Here is a 26134-nt window from a genome sequence, read left to right as displayed (position 1 = left end):
GTAAGACTGGTTCAAAATGTGTGACCCACCTGCTGGTTGATACCTGTCAGCAGCATGTAACACCTGCTATGGGCCACCAGTAATCACCAATACATCTCTGGTTGCAATTCAAAGAGGTGTGGTGTCTAGATATTCACAAAACCAGCTTCTCTAATCCAGACAAAGCTGGGTTCCCCACTTCCAGGATGTGAGAAAAATTAAGCATTATTTTTTGGTTAAGGCTTTCTTCTTAAAAATTAAATTGGCTCTTTCCTTGATATCATTCCATAATATGATAAAGATATTATTCTTCTGGAGGGAAAAGTGACCCTGTCTGTAACTTATCTTTGGCACTTATTTCTCCCTCCCCCATCCCCTCATTTCTGTTTTTATCCCACTTTTAAAAAAAAAATATTTTGAGTCAAATCAAGGAGGTGAAGGTACCTTATACTCCAGCCTCCTATCTTTCCCACAGCAACAACCCAATGAGGTAGGCTGGGTTGAGACAAAATGACTGATCCAAAGTCACCCAGCTGGCTTTCATGCCTAAGGAGCCTGGAACCCACCATATCCTGATTTCTTCACAACTTAAGATTCTAAAACAAAATTAATAATGGTTAGTACTAGAACCTGATTTCAATAAGATATAATGAATACTGGAAATAAAAGAAGTATTGATTTGAACGCAGTGTTTAAAAATATTGTTGAAGGTGGCCCTGTTGACTTGGTTTTTAACTTTTTTTTCCATGGAGTAAAGTAATTTCATATTTACAGGATGGACATAGCCTTTCCTCCCTTCCTTTCTCTTTCTTTCATTTTTTGGAACACTTGCTCTTTTATACTATAAATGAGTTTACTTATGCCCTTCACAAGATAATCAAGATTTCTCTGGGATTCTTTCCCCCCCCCAAAGCTGAAATTCCTGCCAATAGCAGAAAGCTATTTTTTATATGATAGAAAAAAACAATATATAAAATATTGCTGTAAAATTATATATGGTCAGGTTTTGTGGAAGTATTAAATAATTATAACTCTTTTCAGAATATTTTTACCATAAGAAAATATATGTCCAAGTTATAGAGTTTGCATAATAACTTATTTAAATACACAATAGTTATTATTATTATTAGGGTATGGCATTGTTACATTAGCCAGGAGATCACAATGCTACTGCAGAGTAGTAGTTTGGCTGCCAATTTACCAATTCTGTTGTGGGACATGGTTGCGCGCTTCCCAAGGTGCGCCACAGAAGGACAAATTGGCTTTGCACCAGAAAGAAGGACAAGTGGGTCTTCTTGCAGGGTCAGCCAAGGCAATTTAATGTGATGGTGGTACCTTGATAAAATCCTTGGTTTGAACTTGGTTCACAACTCTTGGAAGGTATACAGAGTCAAGGGATGGAGGCATTGCTTTTTTTGTAGCTGTGCTGGCCCTTTCATTTGACTTTGCGTTGGAAGTTAGACAAGCCCTTACTTTAATCATCTCCCAATAGCAATTGAAGTCTTCCAGCGTGTGGGTGTTTGGAGCTTCATGCTTGCTTTTGGGTTTGCTTGGCTGGGTTGTTTTTTGGATTTGGGATTCGTGTGTTTTACTGTTAGCATTCTGGGTGATGTAATGCTTATATCAAGGTCAAATGTGGTAAGAGAGCCAGTTTGGTGAAGATGCTGGGTTAGAAACTGATCTGGATGATCTGATCTATTGAAAGGTTACTATTTAAAATCTCACTGATTTTTTTTTCAGAAAAAAAGTCAAACTGGATTTTTAAATTTACCTCTGGAAAATAATTTGTCAAAACAAATTATTCTTGTAAATTTGTCTTCTAATAGTTTGAAACAAAACCTGCAAGAAGATAGATATATAACATACATTATAAAAGTGATGGACAGTTATTTTTCTTTTCCCTTACGCTGAGAGCAATTCTTTATGACAATCACTAGAACGTTTTAAAACTGGGAATGCTTTGATTATCACATTAACATTTTAATGTGTTATTTTTGGATTGATTCAGTGGGAAAATGTGGTCAGCTAGGGAAATTCCAGGTCCCATGAGATTTCGGTTAAGCTGCAAATAAATCTTCTCTCCTATTTCTCCATGACAAAGCTCGGAGTTTGGACATAATTAGACTTAGGCATTTCTTTCACAAGAGAAATTCACAGGGTGTTCACCATGAAAATGTCTGAGCAGCATGGGATTCAAAATTACTGTTTCTAGTTCACTATATACACTTACTATTTAGCCATAATTTAAGCAAGAGTACTGAAGTTAAAAAGACTTAAACGCATGTAAACAAATAGTTTATACTACACAATTACTTTATCTTGCCCTAACTATGTTTCTGAGAAAAATGTTCACTAAATTCAAAGATACCAAACCGAGATCAGGAAAGCCAGTCCTGTGCTTATACAGATAAATGCCCTTCTGAACATATAAGAGAAGTGATTTCTACTTTTTGCTTCATAAATGCCACCACTTTTTATGAGATTTTTCCCTATTCCCAGTAATGATTGATGTGATATTTAATGATATATTATGAAGGCAACATATAAATGACCTCAAGTGAAGTGGCAATTAAAGGTTTATTACAAACATTGCAAAACATACACAAAATTTATGGGTCTATCATTTTTCTATAATATGTTTTAGTAATAATACTCTGTACTTCTCTATAGACCAAATATTTCTAGAGCTAATCAACATGCAATGCTTATAAACTGTCTGCCTGCCATTCTTTTTTATACATTTAATCTACTGAAAATATGAAACAGAAACATCTTCTGGCAATAGAAATCATTTCTCTGAAACCCAATATTACTTGGAGAGCCAGCTGTAGGGTTTGGATCATTTGAGAACTGAGAAAACTGTATCGAACCTTTGTTCCCTTAAAGCCCAGAGTTATTAGGACCAGTAAAAACTTGCGCTTGTGTAAATTTGCTTTGACAACTATTTCCGGAAACAGCATCCATTTTTCTACCTCCAAACTGTTTTAGAAATTAGGCAACAGAAGGACATGAAAAAAAGATTATTTTCAGAGAAAACTTGTAGATACATCATTTCAAGTAATTTATATCTAAATGTATTTTAAACTTTGCTACTTGCCTAATATTTAATAGAGTAGAAATAATTTTCCCAAAGAAGTAAATATACAGATATAACACTAATTATAAATCTGAGGTCATACATCTTACATGACTTACAGTACATCTAAGTTCATTGGTACTGTTGTTTATATTTTTTTCAAAAATGTCTTTTAATTAAAATATTGGACAATCACTTAAATATGAGCCAGAAGCGTGCTACAGCTGCCAAAAAACCCAACACACTGCTAGGCTGCGTTAACAGAAGGATAGAATTAAGATCATGTGAAGTGTTAATACCACTTTATAATACTTTGGTAAGGCCACACTGGAATATTGCATCCAGTTTTGGTCACCGTGATGTAAAAAAGATGTTGAGATTCCAGAAAGAGTACAGAAAAGAGCAACAAAGATAATTAGGGGACTGGAGGCTAAAACATATAAGGGACAGTTGCTGGAATTGGGTATGTCTATTTTAATGAAGAGAAGGACAAGGGGTGACATGATAGTAGTGTTCCAATATTTCAGGGGTTGCCACAAAGAAGAGGGAGTCAAGCTATTCTCCAAAGCACCTGAAGGCAAGACAAGAAGCAACAGATGGAAACTAATAAAAGAGAGAAGCAACCTAGAAATTTCCTGTTAGAACAATTAACCAGTGGAACAACCTGCCTCCAGAAGTTGTGAATGCTCCAACACTCGAAGTTTTTAAGAAGAGATTGGACAAGCATTTGTCTGAAATGGTATAGGGTTTCCAGCTTGAGCAGGGGTTGGACTAGAAGACCTCCAAGGTCCTTTCCGACATTATTGTTGTTGTTATTGTTGTTGTTATTATTATTAAATATGACTTATATAACTAGAACAATCTTTCTGTTGTTACTAATTGGAATTGATGATTTAGCTTTGTTTGTGAAATGCAAATGATATAGGAGAGCACCAAGTTGTCAAAAAAGTGTACACTAATCTCTTTAACAATTACTTTGTAATATTTGTATCATATTGACAGGAAATAACAAGAAGTTGGTAAAGACTACTTACCATTACCCTGTAATGTTTTTATCATTTCCACCACTTACCAACAGAGTTGGCTAATGTTGATGATGAAAAGCCCAGCTTGAAAATGAAGTTTGGAAAAAAGAAATCAAAGGATGCGTAATGTTACCTTTTCAGTTGATTTCGGTGCTCCAAATTTTGGCTGTCACACAACATATGGAAAAAATGAATTCCAGCTGCCAAAACCAGGAAAGTTTCATTCTGATTTGATCTTTCCAAAGATTTAGGATTATGCAGTATTTATAAGGCAACTTCATGAACTCCCAGAAGATATCCATGCAACCAAATCTTCATTTACACAGGTGTATTTCTGAGCCTGCATATACTTTAGATCATCCTCAAAGAGCCATGGAATGCAAGTTAATCCAAGTTAAAGGCCGAAAATGAAAATAATTCCAAGCTGTGATGTAAGGTTGTCTTGTAACAATTTGCTATGCTTTTAGTGTGAATATTGTAAAAATAAGGCCACAAATTCTATCTCTATGTTAAATACAGGTAGTCCTCATTTAGCAACTAGCAATTCAGAGAGTAAGCAAAGTGATTGGTAAGTGACTTTGCTCACGATTTACACAGGAAAAAGCATACAATGTTACTGCAATGGCAAACACCTGACTGAGAGAGAGAGAGAGAGATGATGTAAAGGTTGTAAATGCGGGTATTGGTTGCAAAACCACTTTTTGCATCACCATCATGACTGCAAACCATTGCTAAATGAGGACTACCTATACATTCAACAGCAATAGTAGGAAACGGTAACAATAGTATGAAAAGTAAAACACATCATTCCAAATGACTTCATCTCATTCAGATTAAAGCTCTTCCTTCTAAACCTTCTGTATCCTCAGATCCAATGAAGCCTCAAATAAATGGATAGTTTCTGTGCCTATACGAGGTGAGCAGCATATAAGTTTAATAAAGAAGAAGAATAGCTAAGACCAAAGTGAATCTTTTTCTTTTCCAGACCCAGCAGGTAGTGCTGTAAATTCCATACAATGCCTGTCTAATATTTACCTGGCACATCTTGCACAGATGTTCAGGGTGACTTTGGCTTGTGGTTCAGCTGTATGTGAACTTCGAGTTTGGTTAAATTTGCTTCCAGTAGACACCACACCGGTTACTCCTTCCATTCTTAAATCATCAAGATCTTCTGTAAAGGAAATGTATTTTTTTTTAATAAAAGTACAGTTAAGCACTTAAATAATATAATCCAATATAATCATTATAAAAATCATTATAGAAATTCTCGTAGTAAAACAAATGTGGAATCTGGACAAAAGAAAGAAAGGGAAGAAATTGCTGACTGGGTGTTTCCTGATTGCCACAGATCACACACTATGCTGCTGAATGACACTGGTTGCCCACTGAGTGTGATCTGACAGTTGCTTCCTGCTGACCTTGATGAACAAGGAAGAATGCAAGAAAGTCAGATTCTGGAGAGCAAGTAAACAGTGCAGTTTGGGAGGAGAGGTCAGGGGAGCATTTGAAGATCCTTCATTTCGGTAACCTTCCCATTCTTCTTAGGATTGCAAAGATAATGTGGAATAAAGATAACCAAGGAATTCTCATCCTTCAAGTAGCCCAGTTTGTAGTGTGTGTGTAGACAAGATAAACATCAAGCTCAGTTGAGAGAATAAACTTCCATAGATCCAATCTATATTTTAACCACTTGAGATTAAAGAAGCAACAAGAGATTGATCTTTAAGTCTAGAGACAAAAAACTACAAGAAGCATTTTAAAAAGTAAAAAAAAAACCAGCTTTTTTCTGCTTGTAGAATGATAGATAGAATATGAACAAAATCAAAATAGTAATTCCTGCTGTGATTCTCTTTAATTTAGACAAAAAGAACTCTGTGTATACTCAAATGAAATTCACAATTACAGCAAATAATCAGAGATGCATGGACTAATAAGAAATTCCATTTAAGTATTTGGAGGCTGATGCTTGATTAAGAAATTAGCTCTTTGATCAGCTCTCTTAAAATAGGCGTTGGTAATATATGTCTTTATGAATTTTTTATGAGTTGAATTTGCATAATCTATTTAAAATGTTCTATACATTTATATATTCTTATAATGTAGGCTAAGATTTAAAACATAAAGTCTGTATCTTTTCCTTTGCTCTGCCAATTCTTCAAAACAGAATAAGAAACTATTTCTGATATGGAAGCTTTATGTGGAGAATATATTATCTTCACTCAGCAAATCTTGGGATATCAATCTCAAACATATTTCAATAAGATTTAAATTTCATGAGAAAAGTCTAAACCTGCATCATAGCTTTCAACAAAAGATTATAGGAGGCAAAAACACTGAAAAATACAGTATATTTTTAGAAACACAGAGTATTATCCTGTCAGATTAGAAAATCTTTTCTCTAAAGTATTCAGTTTTGAAAACCAATCTACAGTAGATAGGTGTAAGTGTGCAGCCTTTTATTCAACCTATTTTTCTTCAATACATTTCTTCCATAACATATATCCAGGTGTAATATATATATTAAGAAATTGTTGTCAATGAACTAAAACTGTAAATTACTGAATTCATTTCTTTCATTGTATTTTTTAAAAAATATATCTAAGTAAACTGGAAGTATTTACAGTGTAAATCAAATTTGCCATAGTAAATTTTTCATGTCCTCATAGTTTAAATAACCAGGTTCACCCAGAATCAGGCTTTGCCAATTTGCCAAGTAATCTTTTGGAAATATACATATAGTTTTCCACTTAAAATGATAAAATATGTCAAATCTTTTGGAAATATACATATAGTTTTCCACTTAAAATGATAAAATATGGCAAATCAAATGATTTGTAACTATAATATTGCCCCATTTAGATAAATTCTTAAACGCTTTAACATTTTCAATTCATACCGCAGTCCAATTTACCTCACAGAGTTGTGGGGGAAAATAGGAGAGGAAGGTGGGTTGGATATGTTCGCTATCTTGAGTAATTTATAAAAATAATAAAGGTAGGAAATAAAAAAATAAATAAAATAAAATAAAATACTGGAGATTGGCTAAAATGCACACCATAATATTTTAGTATGAAATACTAAATGCTAGATGATATGGACATGTTTTTAAAAGTAAATTGAACAGCACACTCCTATACCTTAAGATAGTCCTTGACTTACAACCATAATTGGGACCAGAATTTTCACTGCTAAGCAAGTTGGTTGTTCAGGGAGTTGGGACCCATGACTGTGGGGATATTACAACAGTTGTAAGTGTGAGGACCAATAGTAAGTCACTTTCTTCAGTGTTGTTGTAACTTTGAATGATTGCTAACAAATGGTTATAAGTTGAGGACTGCCTGAATCTCAAACAGCCTTTAAGGGTCCAGATTGAAAATAATTTTATAATGAACACTGAATTATAAAGAAAAAATAGTTCTAAATGTATTGGTGGATTGTGTAGGGATAATTCAGAATCTACTTTAAAATTCTGACTATAAGTTCTCAAATTGAGCATTCTAAGTATTGCAGAGTCCCATGGAAGCATAAAGAGTGGCAACTCTCACTTTGGCTATTTCACAAATCTGGAACCCAAATTTTAATTATTTAATTTCAACATTTTATTCCCCCTCACCAAAGTTAGCAAAAAAGCACAAGTGACACTGATGACATTTATCTAATGCAAAGAATAAATTAACTGGAAATAGGGATATGAATATCCAGAGTCAATGAGAGTTGATCAGTATTTAATGTAATAAATATAAATGACAAAAATACAAAAAAATATGGAAATATAGTTGTGAATGTTTCCATGTAGTTAATAAAGCATAATTTAGAAACCAGGATGAGTCTTGCTGTTATCAGATATAGAAGTCAAATACAATAGAAAAATCAAGATTAATTAACATTACAAGATAACTATAACATTAGTTATAATTAACATTACAGGAGCCTATTTAGACCTACAATAAAGAGCTATTTCTTGATATCAGGTGGTGTCTACATAGCCTTTTTTATGGTATTTTATTATCTTAATAAAATCTGCAACTGAAAACATTTATCAGTTGTGAGATTTTTCACTGTTGTTTGTTTTTAATGGAATGGAAATGCTTGTCTTGGTGTCTTTCAATACATTTCATTTCAATTATTCAATTGTTTTGAATTTCTATAGTTTATTCTTTTTATTGCGGTCAACTTTTCTTTTAAGAAAAAACACTTTTTAATATGTCGATTGCAATCAATTGTACATAATTAATTATATTAATCTCTGGTAAAATATGAAATAATCAATTCTTTGGTTATTTTCTCAATGTTTGGAAAGTATTTTTTTAATAAAATCGAATTCATCTTTGTAGCCACAGATTATATGTCACTTTTTATCTCCTGCATATAAACGTTTATATTAAAGCTTTCTACATTTTTTTTTTGATACTATCTGAATCCATAAGAAAACACATTAGTGCCCTCAAGTGGCAACAGCTAGACAGAAATAAGGCTTCTGTATCAAAGTTCCCAAAGACATAGTTGTGCTAGTCTTAGGGAGTCGGAGGAAAGGAAAAGGAAGGAAGGAAGGAAGAAAGGAAGGAAGGAAGGAAGGAAGGAAGGAAGGAGGAAGGGAGGGAGGGAGGGAGGGATGGTGTGATAGAGGGAAATTTGTGGTACATTTAATGTCAATCAGTTTTACCATATCAAAAATGTCTTATCCATGTCTCACAGAAATAAATGCTGAAGATAAAGATTTTATAAGTACACGCTGTTGGGGGAAGTAGTGAGAACAAACAGAATTGTTTTGGGGTCAGGTCAAAGAGAAGCAAAACAGCTTACAGAGCTATCATAAATAAAGTCATGGTATGTGTTCTTGTCAGTCTGATGCAGCAAAATCAATAAAGAATTCTGTAGTCCACAATGCTTAAGAACTCTCTTATCTCATAAGATTTATAGCCCTTAGAAAGCTTAAATTTATCTCATGGTCTGAAGGCAAAGGAAATGGGAATGAGAAAAACCACTTACTTTAGGGATGATCAAACATGAAACAATTGTAATATTTGACCTTAAGCTTTCAGCCTTAAATAACTAATGTCTTTAATATTTCAGGGTGTCTTAGTCCAGAGGTTCCCCAACCTTTTGGGCACCAGGGACTGGTTCCGTGGAGAGACGTTTTTCTGTGGACCGGAGGGTGTGTGGTTTTGTCTGCTGCCTGCATCTCGCGGATGCAGGCTTTGCTTGTTTGTGCGGACCAGTTGCTGGCATGCCGGGGTACTGGTCCACGGACTGGGGTTGGGGACCCTGTCTTAGTCCACATCTGAACTATGAAAAGTGTATTGAATCTTCTGGTTAATTTCTGTTCTTCCATTTCAATATTCAATCAGTTTTTCTAATTCCTCTTCTCAAGTATTTGTTCTTTTGGTGAATGTCTTGCAGGTTTTAAAAAAAAAAAACCTCTACTGCTTTCAGGATACAGCCATCTCTAATGTGAGATTTTGTTATTTTGTATTTTTGCCAATATGTCTACTGTAAAGTATAATGGAACATTGTTGATTGAAGATGGCATACTTTACATCAGAGGAGAAACAAATGTATATTCCCATAATATTGTTGAGAATATGGGGGCAGAAGTGATTTCTGTATTTGTAACTTTACAGCACAATCAGTTATTTCTATAGTTTTCAGTTAGGTGGCTCAGCATAAGCCAGAGAAGGAAGGAGGAGTATTTGAGTGGTATTAGCTGGAAATTGACAGCTATAATGACAACAAGCAGACTTATGTCTTGTACAATATTTCTGGGTAACTACATAGTTTTACTGATACAGTTAGTTATTCATTTAGTTCACTGGGTAGATATTAAAGTTACATAAATGCTGGATTTATCTTTTGTGTGTCTCAGATCTAAATAGATATGGTTATATTGTAGGCTTAATTGTGCAGGATGGATTGTGTGATATGCTTTGGATTAAAGCTGGAAGATGTAAGGAGATGTGACACTCAGCTGATTTCCTCTATTAATTGATGTAGGTCTGCATCAACCTGTTATATACTTGATGTGAAGTATATATCTGGGTCAGTTTAATAAATTTAATTCAATATAACCACATTTATGGACAGTCAGTAAAAATAAATGAATAGTATAAGGATCTTCAGTTCCAAAGATGATGGTCTTAACTTTTCTCTAGCGCTTGTTCTGTATTCTGTATTCACCAGAAATCAATCATTTTCACTGGCAGAAATAAGAATACCAAAGCCATCTGTTGGAGATGGCAGCCTCTCCTTGCATCTACTGGTGTTTGACCACTATTGCAAAAGTCAAAAAGTAATTGTGAAGGTTTTCATGTAGTTTCCTGGGTCTGTTTCTCTTCTGGCCTATTCTTCATTGACAAAGTCTACTTTTAGGAGACAAATATAAGTTCCTGTTTTTCTCTCTCTAAATATATAGTTTAGCTAAAAGTGAGGCTTTCTATCTTAATAAATTCAATGTTTCCCTCAAACATAATGAATATCTGTTTGTTGGATTAAATCCATGATCTGCATAAAAAAAATATATTGTGAATATTTTCTTTTCTCTTTAAAGGCAGTTTCTTTTACTTAATTAGAAGCCACTTAGTTTTCTGCATATGTTCAGACGCATCTCCTGAATATAAACCTCTAATACCAAATGGGAAGTAATTTGCCATTTTTCTTCTATCTGAAATAAGCATCAAAGCTGAATTCCTGTATTAATTGCTCTGCAACTCTTCTAGACTCTTCCTTTCCCCAAAGTGAATTGGACTATGAACAATGTCTGTTCTAAACTCAAGCAAAGGAGATTGTGCCATGTTTGAGAGGAAAATAAAATGAAATCTCCAAAACAATTAGAGTCTTTTCATCCTATTATAAAGAATGAACAAACACTATAAAGTAAATACCATTTTTCTGAAAATATTAAGGGATGAGAGGAAACCTCCCCAAGTAGCTAATGCTTATAGTTTAATTAGATAAAGAGGGAAAATAAATGCTTATCTCAGAAAAGATATTTAAGTACATCCTAATGAATCTTACTGTTGTTTAATAATCTCTGGATTATGCACAACAGTAGGGATAATGGGAATTATCTCAGTAAAGCCTCATTTATAGATCTGGACACCTGGGAATTCAATTTAAGGCAAAAATATTATTTTGACATTTTTTTATCCAACATGAATCACTGCAGTATTATAGAAAATGAACTCCATTTATTTGCAGGGAGTGCTCCCAAACGGAGCCAACATAAGCTTTTTGAAATAGGGCTTGTTTGGAAATGTAAACATATCTGAACCAACTACAGCCAAAAGCCCCATTAAGGTAATGGGAAACAATCTTTCCAGTGCTATTACAGAATCTGCCTTATTAAAATCCTGATCTTCAAAGTGCTGCATTGGCTCAGCCCCCATTCATTTTGAAAAAGTTCTGCTCCAGAAGGATTTTTCAGAAGTAGCAGCAGATTGTCTAATGATTAATAAGTGCCAGAACTTATATATTCACTGTGGAATTAGAGAAACATCTGAGAAGTGCTGGGCTTCAGGGAGGAGTAAGCATATTTTTTCTCTCTCATTATTTGCTTGGGGAAAATTTACCCTTTATTGTCATTCTCAATTGGAGAGGACAAACTGACTGAAAACCACATAATAAAAGGATTCTGCATTCTGTTCAACCTAGCTAATGTTAATATTTAATAAATCACATCATTCAGTGTAAATCATTCTCCTTATAATATTCATTATATAGAAACTGTTTGCATATTAAGCAAAAGTCTGCAATGTGTTTGATGGAAAAATGGCAAAAGATAGTTTAAGATGATGGGAGCTAAAAATAGCAAAAAACTCAGAATGAGAGCAGTGAAAATAGTCTAGCAAAGGCCTTATAGATATCAAAGATATTGAGAAGAAATATTAGACAGCCTATGACCTTCAATTATATTTGGATTATAGCTCTCAGTTCTTCTGCCTGTTGGCTACCCTAACACAGAATTCTGGGAATTTATTATAATTATGCCATGTTATTTATATTTTGCATGAATGATAAATTACCTAGAAGTAGACACAATTCAACAGAAGAAAAAATAAATTAAATGTGTACAAAAGCAGTAGGTGCACTCAATGCAATGCTTCAGGAAGTCCATGAGAATAAAAGCTATCATCTCAAGAAGCAAGTTGTTCTTGAAGTGGAGATCCCTTTTGGGCTGTTTTTCTGGATGGCCTTCAAGGCAGACTCATATAAAGCAAATCACAAAAATTCACACAGGGCATAAGTAACTCTCTTCACTGCCCCCTGTTCTAGGTAAGGCTTCAACTGAAGAACCAGTTCTTTCTATCCTACTTCAAAATCCAATTTTCACTTCCACAAATTATCAAGGGAACATGATTGCACGATTATGATCTTTGTTGGTTTAGACACATCACAGCTTCTGAATATGTTTTCCAAGGCCTTCCTCACTAGTCTACCAAATGCTAACCTGCAAGTATTTCTTGTCTCCTTGTTTCTTTATTGTTGATAGTTGACCCTAAAAGGCACAAGCTATCTATCACTTGAGAGTTAGAGTTGTTAAATTATTTAAATTGTTGCTTTTGTCATATGATCTTGTAAAATATTGTTATTTCACTGGGACTTTTTTTTCAAGAGTAACAATAAAATATGCATTTTAATAAATCACGTAATGTAGGAAGTGCATTATTCTGTCTTGCATTTTGGAATAACCGAGAACAAGTGCTGACCTTCTAAGTAACATTAGTTCATATCCTAAAGACTGTCTGCCTTCAACCTTTTCTTCTCTTTCTAGCTCCTTCAACCTCTTTCACAGTATTTAGTACTCTGACCACTGCCACTGTTTGAATATTTCCCATGTTGTATCATCTGCAAATTTGAGAAGCATTCCCTCCATCTCTTCAACCAAGTTATATTAAAAAATGTTGATGTGTACAGGAACCACTGAGAAACTTCACTTAATATTCTACTCTACCAATGAACATTTTTGAGCACAACTTTCAAGCAAGTGATTTATGCCCTTCGGTACAAACCACAGTTAATTAATTTGCTGATCAAAATGCCATATATTGCTTAATCAAATATTTTAAGTAAAGATATATTGCATCTAATGCACTTCTATAATCTAATAAGGAAACTGCCTAATCAAAAAATAAAATTCATCTGGTTAAAATGTTTTTGAACAAATTCTTGCTGACTTACGATAATCATACTGTTTTAATAATGCTTGAAAATAAATTGTTCTAGGGTCTTAGTGTGTAATCTTCCCAAATATTAATAACCGACTGACCAGTTTGCATTTCCTTAGATCCTCCTTTATTCCCTTTTTGATGAAAAGAACATTAATGTCCTCCTCCTATTATCTGACATTTCACCATATATTACATAGATAATATATAAAGATTCAATTAGACTATTTCCAAATTTCTTCATTATCTTAAATGCAATTCGTTTGACTCTGGAGATGTGAACTTATTCAAAGTAAATAGATATTCCATGATTATAGTATGTAACCATCAATCTCCAGATTTATTCTTTCCCCTTAATAATTTCTTAGAATAAATATCCAACTTTTCATAGAAGACTGAGCTAAAATAGGAGTTTCCCTTCAGTAATAATATTAGGCTTTTATATTCATTCTCCACTAAGTTTCCCCTGCTCCCTCTACTAAATATTCCTAATCAGACTGCATGAAGAATGACTGATCATGTTGTGTCTTCCTTCATCCTCTCCAAGGAGAAATATGTTAACTAATAAATTATGAATTTTGGGAAAAATTATCCTAGACAGAGTTTGTCTTCCAACATATGTTTGGATAATTAAAATCTTACATCACTATCAGTTCTACTGATTCAAATCCTCTATCACCACTACTTTTTTCTCCTCACTAAACTGTATTTTCACATTAATCTTCTACAATACAGTTATTTCAAAAACAATTACAAATCCATGTAGTCCTTGAATTATGAGTATAACTGAGCCCAGAACTATAGTCATAAGTCATTATGGTTGTAAGTCAAGGCACCCATATGACTGAAAATGATTTTCTGGCCTTTTTCATGGCAGTCATTAAGTGAACACCTCAGTTGTTAAGCAAACCCACTGATTTGAATGGGTGTTTCTTACAGAAACCAGCCAAAAATGGCAGAAACAGCCAAAAAATCCCAAATTGCAACCACATGTATATAAAGCATGGTCATAAAGTAGCCGTGTCTGACATGTGGTTATGTGATTACAGTGAGGGAGAGGGTTGGGATTGACAGAGAAGCCGTCATAACTTCAAATAGTTCTAAATCAGTAAGTCATTAAGCAAGAACTACCTGTACCTGATAGGTTACTGAGGATTTGAAATTAAGCCTGATCTTCCCTATTTTAGTTCAATATTTTAACTACTATGCCCCTTTTATTCTATTAAAGATACAAGAAGAAAGTTTTGTATTTTTACATGGATTATAGTTTCTGCCCTTCAGTAAGTGTTTGCACACTGTGCAAAGAAGAGCAGAATAAATATGTCATGGTAAATCTAACTTTGGAATATGCCTGAAATTCTGCAATTGCTAAAGTTAATTATAAAACACTAATTAAAGTCATAACATATGACAACCATAAGCAGACTCTGGATGTATTTACAAACCTATTAAAAATAAGGTTGGTACAGAGAGTTTTAAACCATTTAAAAGAAAAGCAGAACCAATGTTGCTAAAACTTAGGTGTCATAATACATAATTGTATTAGTTTTATCCCACCTTCATGAAAAGATATGTTGTATTAACTCTGCTGGCAATCCTCTAAACACATACCAAGGCATCCCTTCCTGAAACCAATGTTTCTGAAATATTTTCTCAGGACTCAAACAAATGGGAATGAATAAATGTGATCCACCAAAGTCTATTTTGTCCACAGTCCACAAGTAGTGAGCAATCCTCAGGCGCTTGGCAATTGGCATGTATTTATGATAGTTGCACTGTCCCAGAGTCATGTGATCACCAGTTGCAACTTTTTCAGCTTGTTTTGGACAAGCAAAGTCAATGGGGAAAGCAAGATTCACTTAACAACCGCATGATTTACTTAACAAATTTATTTATTTATTTATTTATTTATTTATTGAATTTATATACCGCCCTATCTCCCTTACGGGACTCAGGGCGGTGAACAGGCGATAATAAAAACCATGATAAATATAGGCAGTTCTAAAATCAAATTAAATAACGGGCCTGTTCTAAAAACACACCCATACATTGCATTGATTCGCGTTAACAACTGTGGCAAAAAGGTCATAAAATGAGCTCACTTAACTCACTTAACAACTTTCTTGCTTAGTAACAAAAATTTTGGGCTACCTGTATTTTTTGTAACAAAATTTTAAAAATTACATATTATGACAAGTATACAAGCAACTTCACATACTAGAGCAGTGGTTCTCAACCTGTGGGTCGGGACCCCATTTGGGATCGATCGACCATTTCACGGGGGTCGCCAAGCAAGGCTGTCCGCCATTTTTTTTGTCCGCCATTTTTTTTGTCCACCATTTTTCCCCCTTTTCCCGTGGGTGCCTTACCTCCCTTGGGATGGGCCAGCTGGTGGTCGGCCTGCTCCGTCTCTGCCGCTTGCCAGCTACGCCTCGGCCAGTGCAGGGGGCGGAACCACGCATGCGCGGCGCTCCTGGGCAGGGAAAGTCCTTGACTTACGACCGGTTGGGTAGTCCTCGACTTACGACCGGTTTAGTCCTCGACTTATGACCGGTTTAGTCCTCGACTTACAACCGGTTGGGGTCGCGGCATTAAAAAGGTTGAGAACCACTGTACTAGAGAAAGCTGAGTATAAGAAAAAACTTATAATGGCAAAAAATGAATTGGGGAAAATTATATAAATAATAATAAAACATATGACTGGTCTACACCCGCTCATTGCCTGCAGTTTAATAACATATTGCAAGGAAGTGAAATTGAAAATTGGTTAACAATCTGAAACTATAAGGAAAAATACCATCTGAAACAGAATCCTTGCTCAATACTGTCTGTATATACAGCCAAGATATTGCAATGGAGTTTGGACAAGGCAAATGTGCCGTCCTCATTATTACACGGGAAATCTTGTGAAAACTGAAGGAATCAAGCTGCCCTTTGGAAATAACATTAAGAGTCTGGATGATGATCGATACAAATACCCTGGCATCTTTCAGGCTAAAGTCAAGAAGAAGGTTAGAACTTAATATATCATGATAGCAAAGATCTTAAAGTCCAATCTCAGTGGTGGACATATTATCAACTCAATTAACACCTGGACAATTCCAGTCATTAGATATCATGTCCTTTATCTATGCAGCAGTGTTGACAGACTTGTGAGTACACCAGACAGTCTGGTGAGTAGAGTCTGTCAACACTGCTGCATGGATGAAGGACATGATGGATGAATTACATGATATGTAATGACTGGAATGTACTTGTGAGTACACCAGACAGCTGAAGAAGAAAAAAGAGCATTGGAAGAATATCTGAAAGACAGTGAAGAAGATGCACTGAAACTAATATAACATGAAGACAATGTTTAGGCAATTTAACGAAAGCTCTAAAATTTATGTAAAATCTTAGCAGCAGTCTAGATATCATAAAATTAAAACAGAGATTTGTAGTAGACTAAATTCTGTTACTGCCATGTTTTACTGCCTGCTTTGTGAAAACCCAGACACATAACTCTATTTTCAGCTTATTGGATGCAACCAAATCTTGGTCTACCGATAAAGAATGGAAAGAAAATGGAACTGATGTCAGCAATATTTCAGCTCAATGCTCTCTTGCTAGTAGCATTTTTCATAATAATATCCACTTATTAGTTAGTACACAACTAATTGAATCAGCAGTTCTATATTATTAAAAATTATTTTAAATATTCCTTCTGCATATAATGGAGTAAGAAATTGTGTGGTTGGGAGAGTACAGTATAGTTAACAAGCTGCTCATAAATCTGTTGATTTCAGCATCTACACCCCGAGAAATAAATAAATATTTAAACACAGGTGAGGCTAGAAAAACCATGCTGTAGAACATTGGCAGTTTGGAGTGGCTCCAGGGGCTACAGTAAAGGGTTTCTGAAATGAGACTTTTTGTAATCATGTCATCATGATAGACAATATAAGGAAAACAGAGCAAAGAACCATGATTTCCTGAATCATCTAGTAGTTCCTATTGGCTCACAAATTACCTAAGATAATGTAAATGTACCAAAGTTAGACAACAATTAGGATGACAAATCTGACTTGGAATAAGACAGCTATGGCTTTTTCCACTTTTGTTATGAGAATTATCTTAAATTTGTATTAAGATATTTAATGTCTTTAATAATTGTATAAGATAGGTTAGTTAAATTCATGAAAAAGTACACACAATCATAAGAAAAGGAGAAAAGATACACGTTCATTTAAGTAATTACGAGTTAATAGAGTATGACTTTTAAAAAGCTGCCAGAGGACTGTGTTCTTTGAATAGCAGCAAGGGTAGGAGAATGGCCAACAGTGTGAAAAGAAATAATTTGAATAAATATGCATATTAGTAAAGCCTACATGAAACTACAAAAATGATGAAACTGTGCAAAAATTGATAATTTCCTAACCATTTATTGTGAAAGAAAGGGGGGGAAATCCACATTGACGTATAGACATTTTAAGTTTTCTTCATTAAGGTACACCTTTCAAGCTTACACATTAATGTGAAATAGTCCCTCATATTTTAGAAAATTAAAACATATAGTTCTTTTTTGACTCTGAGATTCAAAACAATAACTCTAAATCATTATTCTCACAGAAATAAGTAAACACATCCCCCTACATATCAAATTGTTCTAAGAAGAAAATCTGGTGACAGTGAATGAATGCAACGCACTAGACATTTATCACTATTGAAGAATTAAGAGACAGAGATAGAAAATAACATTTGATATTATCTGGAATACTCATGAGAATTTCAGGGTATATTTTTAAATTCATGTTGTGCCTAATTTAAGAATAATTTCAGAACACAATCAATCTTGCTTGTAATTTCAAATGACAAAGAAATGATGCCCGGTAATGGATTAACTGCCACTACAACTCCAGTTCCAACCTCTAGCTACTGATTGTATATACAAACAACTCTCTGTCTCTGTCTCTGTCTCTGTCTGTCTCTGTCTCTCTCTCTCTCTCTCACACACACACACACACACACACACACACACACACAGAGAGAGAGAGAGAGAGAGAGAGAGAGAGAGAGAAGGTTAATTTGTATAAAATTTACATGCTTTAAAAAAAACCTTGACAGTAGCAATTTTTAAACTAAGCATATAATACCTAAGTACGCACTTGGGAACCGGACTTCAGATTCCAAACTGAGTCTCATAAGGATAAGTGTCATGGTGGCCCAGTGGTTAGAATGCAGTATTGCGAGCTATCTTACCCACACACCAGCAGTTCGATCTTGATCAGCTCAAGGTTAACTTAGACTTCCATCCTTTCAAGGTTGGTAAAATGAGGACCCAGATTGTTGGGGGTAATATGCTGACTCTGTAAACCACTCAGAGAGTCCTGTAAATGCTAATGTTATAATCAACTAAGGACACTTTAAATGAATTAAGTTTTGTAATTACCCAGCAGTTCCATGGCATCATCTTCATTATCAATATCTTCTTCTGTTACTGAAGGGGTTGTGCTGGGTAGAGAATCAAATGAATCTTGTGAAAGCATAGCAGCCAACAATTTTTTATGTTGTTGCTGCTGATGTTTCAGTCCTTTAGTCTTCGGTTTCATCTTTAAACTAGAAATAATTGTTAGTTAATCTATTAGTCTCATTAATAACAGCTGTTTGGGCAAGACAACCTATATATTTGATTAAATAAATAAATCATCACATAATTAAGTCCTTTTGATTTCAGAATAAACAGGATAAAGATGTAGCATTATAATAATAATTAGAGTAAAATAAGTCATTCTAGACCATGTAAGATAAAACACATATGGAGTTTACTTCATTATATACATATATTTATTTGCTATATATATGTAGGAGTGTGAGTCTATACATATGTTGTACATAGTATGTTTAGGTGTGTGTCATGTATGTGTTTCACTTTGAGAGCGGGCAACTAAATTTCATTTTTGATGTGTGCCGTTGTGCCCACATCAAAAAAATGACAATAAAGGTTATCTTATCTTATCTCGGAAGTGTATTATGTATACAGCTGGCATCACAAAGAAGAAGCCTATCACTGGAAAACACAAGCTCAGTTCAGAAGAAAGATAATGTTAACTCTGATAGCTGTTTAGGGGATAGGAAGATGTCTTCATCAGAGATCCCAATCAAATCATCATGGCAGACAAAATGTTGGACCCTTCTTTTGGCCTACCATTATTTACTTATAAGATGGATAGTAAAAATGTAATTGTGTTCAGCTGAATATAGTAACATATATTCACATGAGTCAGAAGCATGCTAGGCCAACATCCCTAATTGTGTAGAATTCAGCTGAGTAAAAATTTATATCCAAGGCCTTCTGGATAAACAGAGGAAATTCAAGTAGGAGGACTAAAATTGTCTTTACCATTTATCAGTTCTGAACCCTATATTATAAAGTCTTGATCACTGCAGTGGACATAATTGAGGCCTATATGTGAAACAAAGACATTTCCCAAGAAACAAAAAAAGAAGAAGAAAGAAAAAGGGGAAGAGAGAGAGAAAAGACCTGCAAGTACATATATAGTACAGGGTATATCAACACTCAGGCCCTTTAAGCCAATAACAATATTTTATTAATTAATACTTTTCAGAAACAATAGTACTGTACTTAGAAATGTTCAAATGAGTAAGAAAGTGTTTAGAAGAAAATGGCAAGCAATATGAATATTTAATGTAATTTATATAATAATTGCCTATGGCAACCATGTTTTGGTATACCCTGTATATGTATTTAATCCCTTGAATTAAAATATAATAATAATAATAATAATAATAATAATAATAATAATAATGATGATGATGATGATGATGATGATGATGATGATGATAATAATAATAATAATAATAATAATAATAATAATAATAATAATAAAGTTGGAAGGGACCTTGGAGGTCATCTAGTCCAGCCCCCTGCTCAGGCAAGAAATCCTATACCATTTCAGACAAATGGCTGTCCAGTCTCTTCTTAAAAACTTCCAGTGTTGGAGCATTCACCGCTTCTGGAGGTAGGTTGTTCCACTGGTTAATTGTTCTAACTGTCAGGAAGTTATCCACATTGTTTTAAAAGTCCTGTGGTTTTATATTTTCTTGTTTGATATATAATTGTTCTCAAATAGTAACTATTGTTTTCATTCTCATTCTTGGTCAGCCCATGCCTTGACACCTGCTTTCTGATTCCCTGACCCTTTAATTTTTTTCAGGCCTATTTTGAAACTCAGCTCATTCACCTAGGTTTGGTTTACTGGACTTGCACCTAATTATCTTCAAATGAAACATATAGTGCAATAGTGTTTTATAGTTCATGAAAATGCATATGAATATACAATTGGATATCCAACTAAGTTATAAATGGGAGGATGCTTTTCATCCTAGCAGAGACAGAAGAATCTTTGCCAATGGAACTGTGTCAAGATTAGACACATGATCCTGGCTTTCAAAACCCTATTCGATAGTGTGAAGAGAAACTTCTTTTCTTTTTCTCCTGATGATTAAAATAGGATCAAATAATAGTAATTCTGATGAGAACTTGACAAATGTTTACTTCTACATCCATTCCCCCCATCATTCCTATTAAGATTGATAAATTATCATCATAAGAAAGGGCAACTTCTTTCCCACCATTAAGCTTATCAATGTTAATCCTACTGACAAATAAATAGTTAAGGTATCTAAAGCTGAACAATGGAGACAGGAAAGCCACAGGTGGCCTATGAGATAAGAGGATGACCCAGATATGACGTGGACAACACACTAATTTCTGACTTTAATCAAGTCTTATTTTTCTGTTTTCTATTATCTGCATACGTTCTTATAAAGATATATGAAAGTATACTCAAGAAATGAATAGAAGGTCCATGTCAATGTCTGCTATGTTCCCATTCTGTATCTCTATCTTAGACAAAGTATTCATCATGAGAAAATCTTCTTTTACAGCAAAATCTAATAAAATTAACCTGTTGTAATTGCATATGACATGGGAGACAACTATCTCCAAATTATTCACAGTAGCTGGAAAATGTACCTTCCTCCAGGACTGCTACTATCTTCACTGTCCCACTGTTCAATTTTGCTTCTTGGTACTGGAGGCTGCAACATTTCATCAGCCAGTGGATCTGCATCATTTTCTTGACGTCCTATCCATTCTCCAACTACCCGAGGCCGAAGAAGTGAAGTATTAAAGGTTGCTGTTTCCTATTAGAGAAAAACTTATTTATTACTACTTATTTGCAACAGTATGGAAAAACAAAGGAATAAACACAAGCAATTCAAACATAATTATATTTTATAGAATGATACAACATACATAAAGGAATTTGGAAGACGCCAGAACAGGTGGACTACAATATAATACCCACCTTAAAGAAAAAGATAACAGCATTTCTAGATAGCTAAAATTATTCTGTGATTATGTGCCATTTAGTTGGTGTTGGTCTTGGCAATCATATAATTCACATAAATAGATTTACTCTAAGTAGATTTATCCCAACCTGATCATTTAGGTTTTTCAACAGGGTGGTCCATTGTAATTGAGCCTATCCACTTTGCTGCTAATCACATTCTTCTCTTTTTTGGCACCTTTATCAGCATCCTAGGCTTACAACACATTAAAACTGCATTTCAAGACTAGTTCAAAGAAACATCTTAACCCTAAAGTTCCAAGATTGTGTTTTTCATTGTGACATTGTGAAATTTTCTTTAGAAAATCAAGCAGATATTGTTTGATTTTCCTTCCTTCCTTCCTTCCTTCCTTCCTTCCTTCCTTCCTTCCTTCCTTCCTTCCTTCCTTCTTCTGAAGTGTTGTACAGTATTTGGATCCAAAGCAAGTAAGAGTGTACTCTCCTTCAAGATATTAATTTCTCCTTACTAAAGATGTGCCTGAACTTGTACTTATTTTCCTGTCTGAACACCACTATTGTGCACCACTTCTTTAATGAGCAGGGTAGAGTGAGAATACCCATACTGGATCTGAAGCATTCTTGTCTGCTGTGGACACAAATACTGTACTACTCACCACTAATGTATATATCACTAGACTCTGGTTGCTACAGAAAAACATAAAAACATTGCATACAATAAAGCATCATAAAACCATATTGAACATAAAGTACAATAGCTTCTCCAAATCATAAAATAAAATAAGAAACAGTCAGAAATCCAATTAAGCTTTGAAAGCCAGACTGAATAAAATTGTTTTTATGGTCTTACAAAATGTCAGTAATAAGAGGGGCAGAAATGTGCTGCTCCCAAGTGTGGGTCCTGTCACTGGTCCAGGTCCCACTTACCAAGGAGGCAGGACCTTGAGCAGATCTTCTCTAGATTAGGGGTCTGCAACCTTGACAACTTTAAGACTTGTGGACTTCAGCATGGCTGGCTGGGGAATTCTAGGAGTTGAAGTCCACAAGTCTTAAAGTTGGCAAGGTTGCAGACCCCTGCTCTAGATGACCTGACACAATTATTTTACGAAAGATGATCATCACATAGCATTCTTTATGTATTTTATATGTACTATCATGTGTAATCCGCAATGATCCTGTCAAATTGCTTTTCACAACCATTATCTGAGTGATCACTGTTATATGTTGCTGACAGCAAATTTTATAGTAGCACTTTGAATTTCAACAGATTTCTTCTATGCTTCTAGATGTGATGGGCCTTCAACTTTCGGAAGATTATGTTGATGAGTCTTCTCAGACCTGGTGATCCCAAAATTTGTAATGCTATCATGAAATGAATGAAATAGTATCATGTTCAGTTGAGAATGTAATCTACCTAGGGTAAATTCCAGCAAGAACATAGTCCTACACTATCCCCAAACTATTTTTTCATGCTTATTTTGTGAGATACATAGTTTGATGTAATTTGCTATACATAATTCTTACCTTATTGAGCTCATCGGAAATTGCAATGCCTATAAATACAACAAGATTATAATTAATTATAAAAATAAATAAATAAAACATAATCACTTGTGATTTAATGCCTAGTCAAGGCCTGGTTGAAATATAACAATGAAATTCCTTCTGATTATGGTTTCAGACTGGCATATAATGCCTGATTACTCTCACATTTTTTCCACATGCCTCTATCTCCTTGTGGGAATACACTACATTCTGAGTCCATTGGAGCATTTTGAATTTTTAAAGCATATAACTGTTGCTCTCACAAAATGGCTTCCAATGGGTTGCTTATCGATTTATGAGATGGCTGCCATTCTAAGCACAACTAGGCATAACATACTGATTTATTAGAAAGCAACTTAGCTATTTTGATTCATGTCTCCCTTCTATCACTCCAAAGGATTTTCTACCATCCTATTTCTTTTTTTTAAATAAGTGAATAGACAATAGGACTGCAGATTGTTCAAAGGAGGTGATTTGCAATCCTTGGAAAAAAGCTAAGCAAAGTGCCTTTATGTGCAAAAGAGATACTGCCAGGAACAGTTTATGACACTTCATGCAAGGCTCAAATAAGAGAGGGATACTTCAATTATTCAGAGAAATTCTTCGTATACAATGTGACTTAATAGACACATCCCCCCCTGAAAACCATTTACCATTTTTATTATTTAAGAATGTATTTTGTTACTGGGCATTAGTGTCTTATGACCAATTCAATATGAAAAAGTACATACATTTACAAAGTACATATATTGTACAAAAACACGTTGCTTCCAGTTGTTAATCAATTTTTAATCCTGGAGGGATTAATTTAGAGTACATTTCTAATTCTTCAATCACTCATGATGTGGGCGCTTGCAAGAGGTAGAAAGTAAAATAAACTTTCACATACTTTATTTAGTTCAGAAAGCTGAATAAACACACCACAGTAACCCATTTTTGGTCATTTCCATATATGATCTTCCTCCTAAGCTTTAAATTTCTGTTAATTGTCCTTTAAAAGATATCTATTGTTCCTTATTTCACAATGATCAAGTCACTCTTTGTCTACTTGGTTGCACAGTGTTCTTACCCTGATTTCTAGGATCAAGCACTTTGGTTTCATAGACCAGTTTTAGGTTTTGGCTACCAAAGACATGCTAGTTTGCTTCCCCTCTCAGGCATATCCACCAAATCAGTCTGCTTTTTATTAACATATCCTATCCTTATTCAAAATCATTGAACAAATACATTGAATGTATATAGGAGAAACTGGAGAGAAATGGGCATCTGTATAATTTTTTAATAATAAATAATATTATGACAACATGTGCCAATTCCATATTTCTTCCAACTTCTAAGTGTACAGAAAGCTTTAAATTCTTGCAATAGTATGCACATAGGGCTTTTTGTGCATTGTCACCTGAATGTTAAAAATAGGACACATAAACAGCAATTGCATTTCTTACTTCCCATGTATTCATGGACCTCTCCATCCATTTTAATGATTCAATTATTGATCAGGATCAGTAAATGGCAAGATTTACAAATTACAAAGACTAGATATTAAATTATACTGGGATGTATTATAATCAACATATGACAGAGGATGGCACATATAATCCTATTATCTGCTTTTTAAAAATATTGCAAACTTTTTTTAAAGATTTGCAACATACTAATTTTAATAATAGCAAATAAAATCATTATAGTTCAAAATGAAGTTACTTAAATGTAAGAACTGATTTGAGAAAATATGGAAATTAACACTGCTTTTAAAATATATTTTCTTAATCAGAAGAATTCAAGAATGATAATCTTATTCAAAATAGTCATTCAGAAGGATAATTGCAATTTTATTATTAACAACCCTGTAAACCCTTGCATCAGGGTGGAGTCGGGGTTACTGAACGGAACTCAAGCGTTTACTGGTTGGATGCCCTTCCTGACACCTAAGCGAGGTTTGCAGCAGACAATTACTCATTGTGCCCAAAGAGAGAAATATCTGCCACTACCTAGGATTGAACTGGGTGAGGCTATACACTCAATATATTGTATATTATCTCATATATTTATCATATATATATATCATACATTGAGCCTTATAATTGTGTTTAGTTTATTTTTATTTAAAAGAAATGTTGACTTAATTTAAATTAAATATTTATTTTGAAAAACATGAGTTCAGAGTGGGATTTCCATTGGACTTCCGGTGGCTGCCGGCGGCTGATGGAGGCAATCTGACAGCCTCCCGTCAGCGTTCTATGTAAAAGCCGGCAAAACAGCGCGTATCAGCTGTTTGCCGGCTTCAGCCTTCTTCTCGGGCGAAGGGAAGAAGGTGAGCTGCTGGTGAGTAGGCGTAGAGTTCCCTAGTCTCCCCTGAGGGCTCTCGGGGAGATGTAGGTGTGAACTCTGCCGGAGCTCGCAGCCATCTCCATAGATCGGGACGTCTTCGTTCTAACGAAGCAAGACGCCGTTTCCACCTCTAATGCTAAAGATTTGAACTGTGAGTAAAGCTCTAATAGACAGAGCTTACCAGGAACGTCAGATTTTTTTGGATAAAATTTCAACTCTAACTCTCTTCTTAAAGACATCTTCTGTAAAGTTTAAGTTGAAAGTGAAACTTAAAAAAAAAAATGGCTGCGGTCAAACCGCTTCTTTGTTCTAAAGGAAAACTTTCACTTCTCTTCCGGTTGTGGATTGCTACATTGTAACAGACTGTAAAAAATATAGAAAAATTGAAGGAAAAATCTAGAAAAATTCTAACTAAATGACTGCTGTTCTGCATTGATTTTTGATACGCTCCAAATTTAAAATTGTATTATGATGCGGTGGTTTTGACATGGGTTACTGATTGGATTAATTTAACTAATAGAGATATATTGATTCTTGAAGGTTGGGACTTATATTTTGGATGGCATGCATATTTATTCTTTGATAAGAAAGTTGATTCTATTTTTAAATCTCATATCTTAAGAGTGGCGATTTTGAGAATTTGGA

At 34.4% G+C, this 26134-nt stretch overlaps 1 protein-coding gene across 1 annotated transcript in view; it reads right to left on the bottom strand.

The window, feature by feature from the left end:
• The window catches only part of CUNH8orf34 (chromosome unknown C8orf34 homolog), a 92383-nt gene that overhangs the window by 34595 nt on the left and 31654 nt on the right, over nucleotides 1-26134 (bottom strand). Inside the window, exons 5-8 of the mRNA XM_015819392.1 lie at nucleotides 23138-23166; nucleotides 21280-21449; nucleotides 18673-18839; nucleotides 5116-5251 (exon numbers count right to left, since the gene is read on the bottom strand). Of these exons, the coding sequence (XP_015674878.1) occupies nucleotides 5116-5251; nucleotides 18673-18839; nucleotides 21280-21449; nucleotides 23138-23166 (502 nt within the window). The remainder of the gene's footprint in view (nucleotides 1-5115; nucleotides 5252-18672; nucleotides 18840-21279; nucleotides 21450-23137; nucleotides 23167-26134) is intronic.

The sequence above is a fragment of the Protobothrops mucrosquamatus genome, unplaced genomic scaffold (assembly GCF_001527695.2).
Source record: "Protobothrops mucrosquamatus isolate PMUCROS unplaced genomic scaffold, P.Mucros_1.0 scaffold912, whole genome shotgun sequence".
Taxonomy (NCBI): domain Eukaryota; kingdom Metazoa; phylum Chordata; class Lepidosauria; order Squamata; family Viperidae; genus Protobothrops; species Protobothrops mucrosquamatus.
The sequence above is the reverse complement of the archived record's forward strand: the minus strand, read 5'-3'. Positions and strand labels throughout refer to the sequence as shown.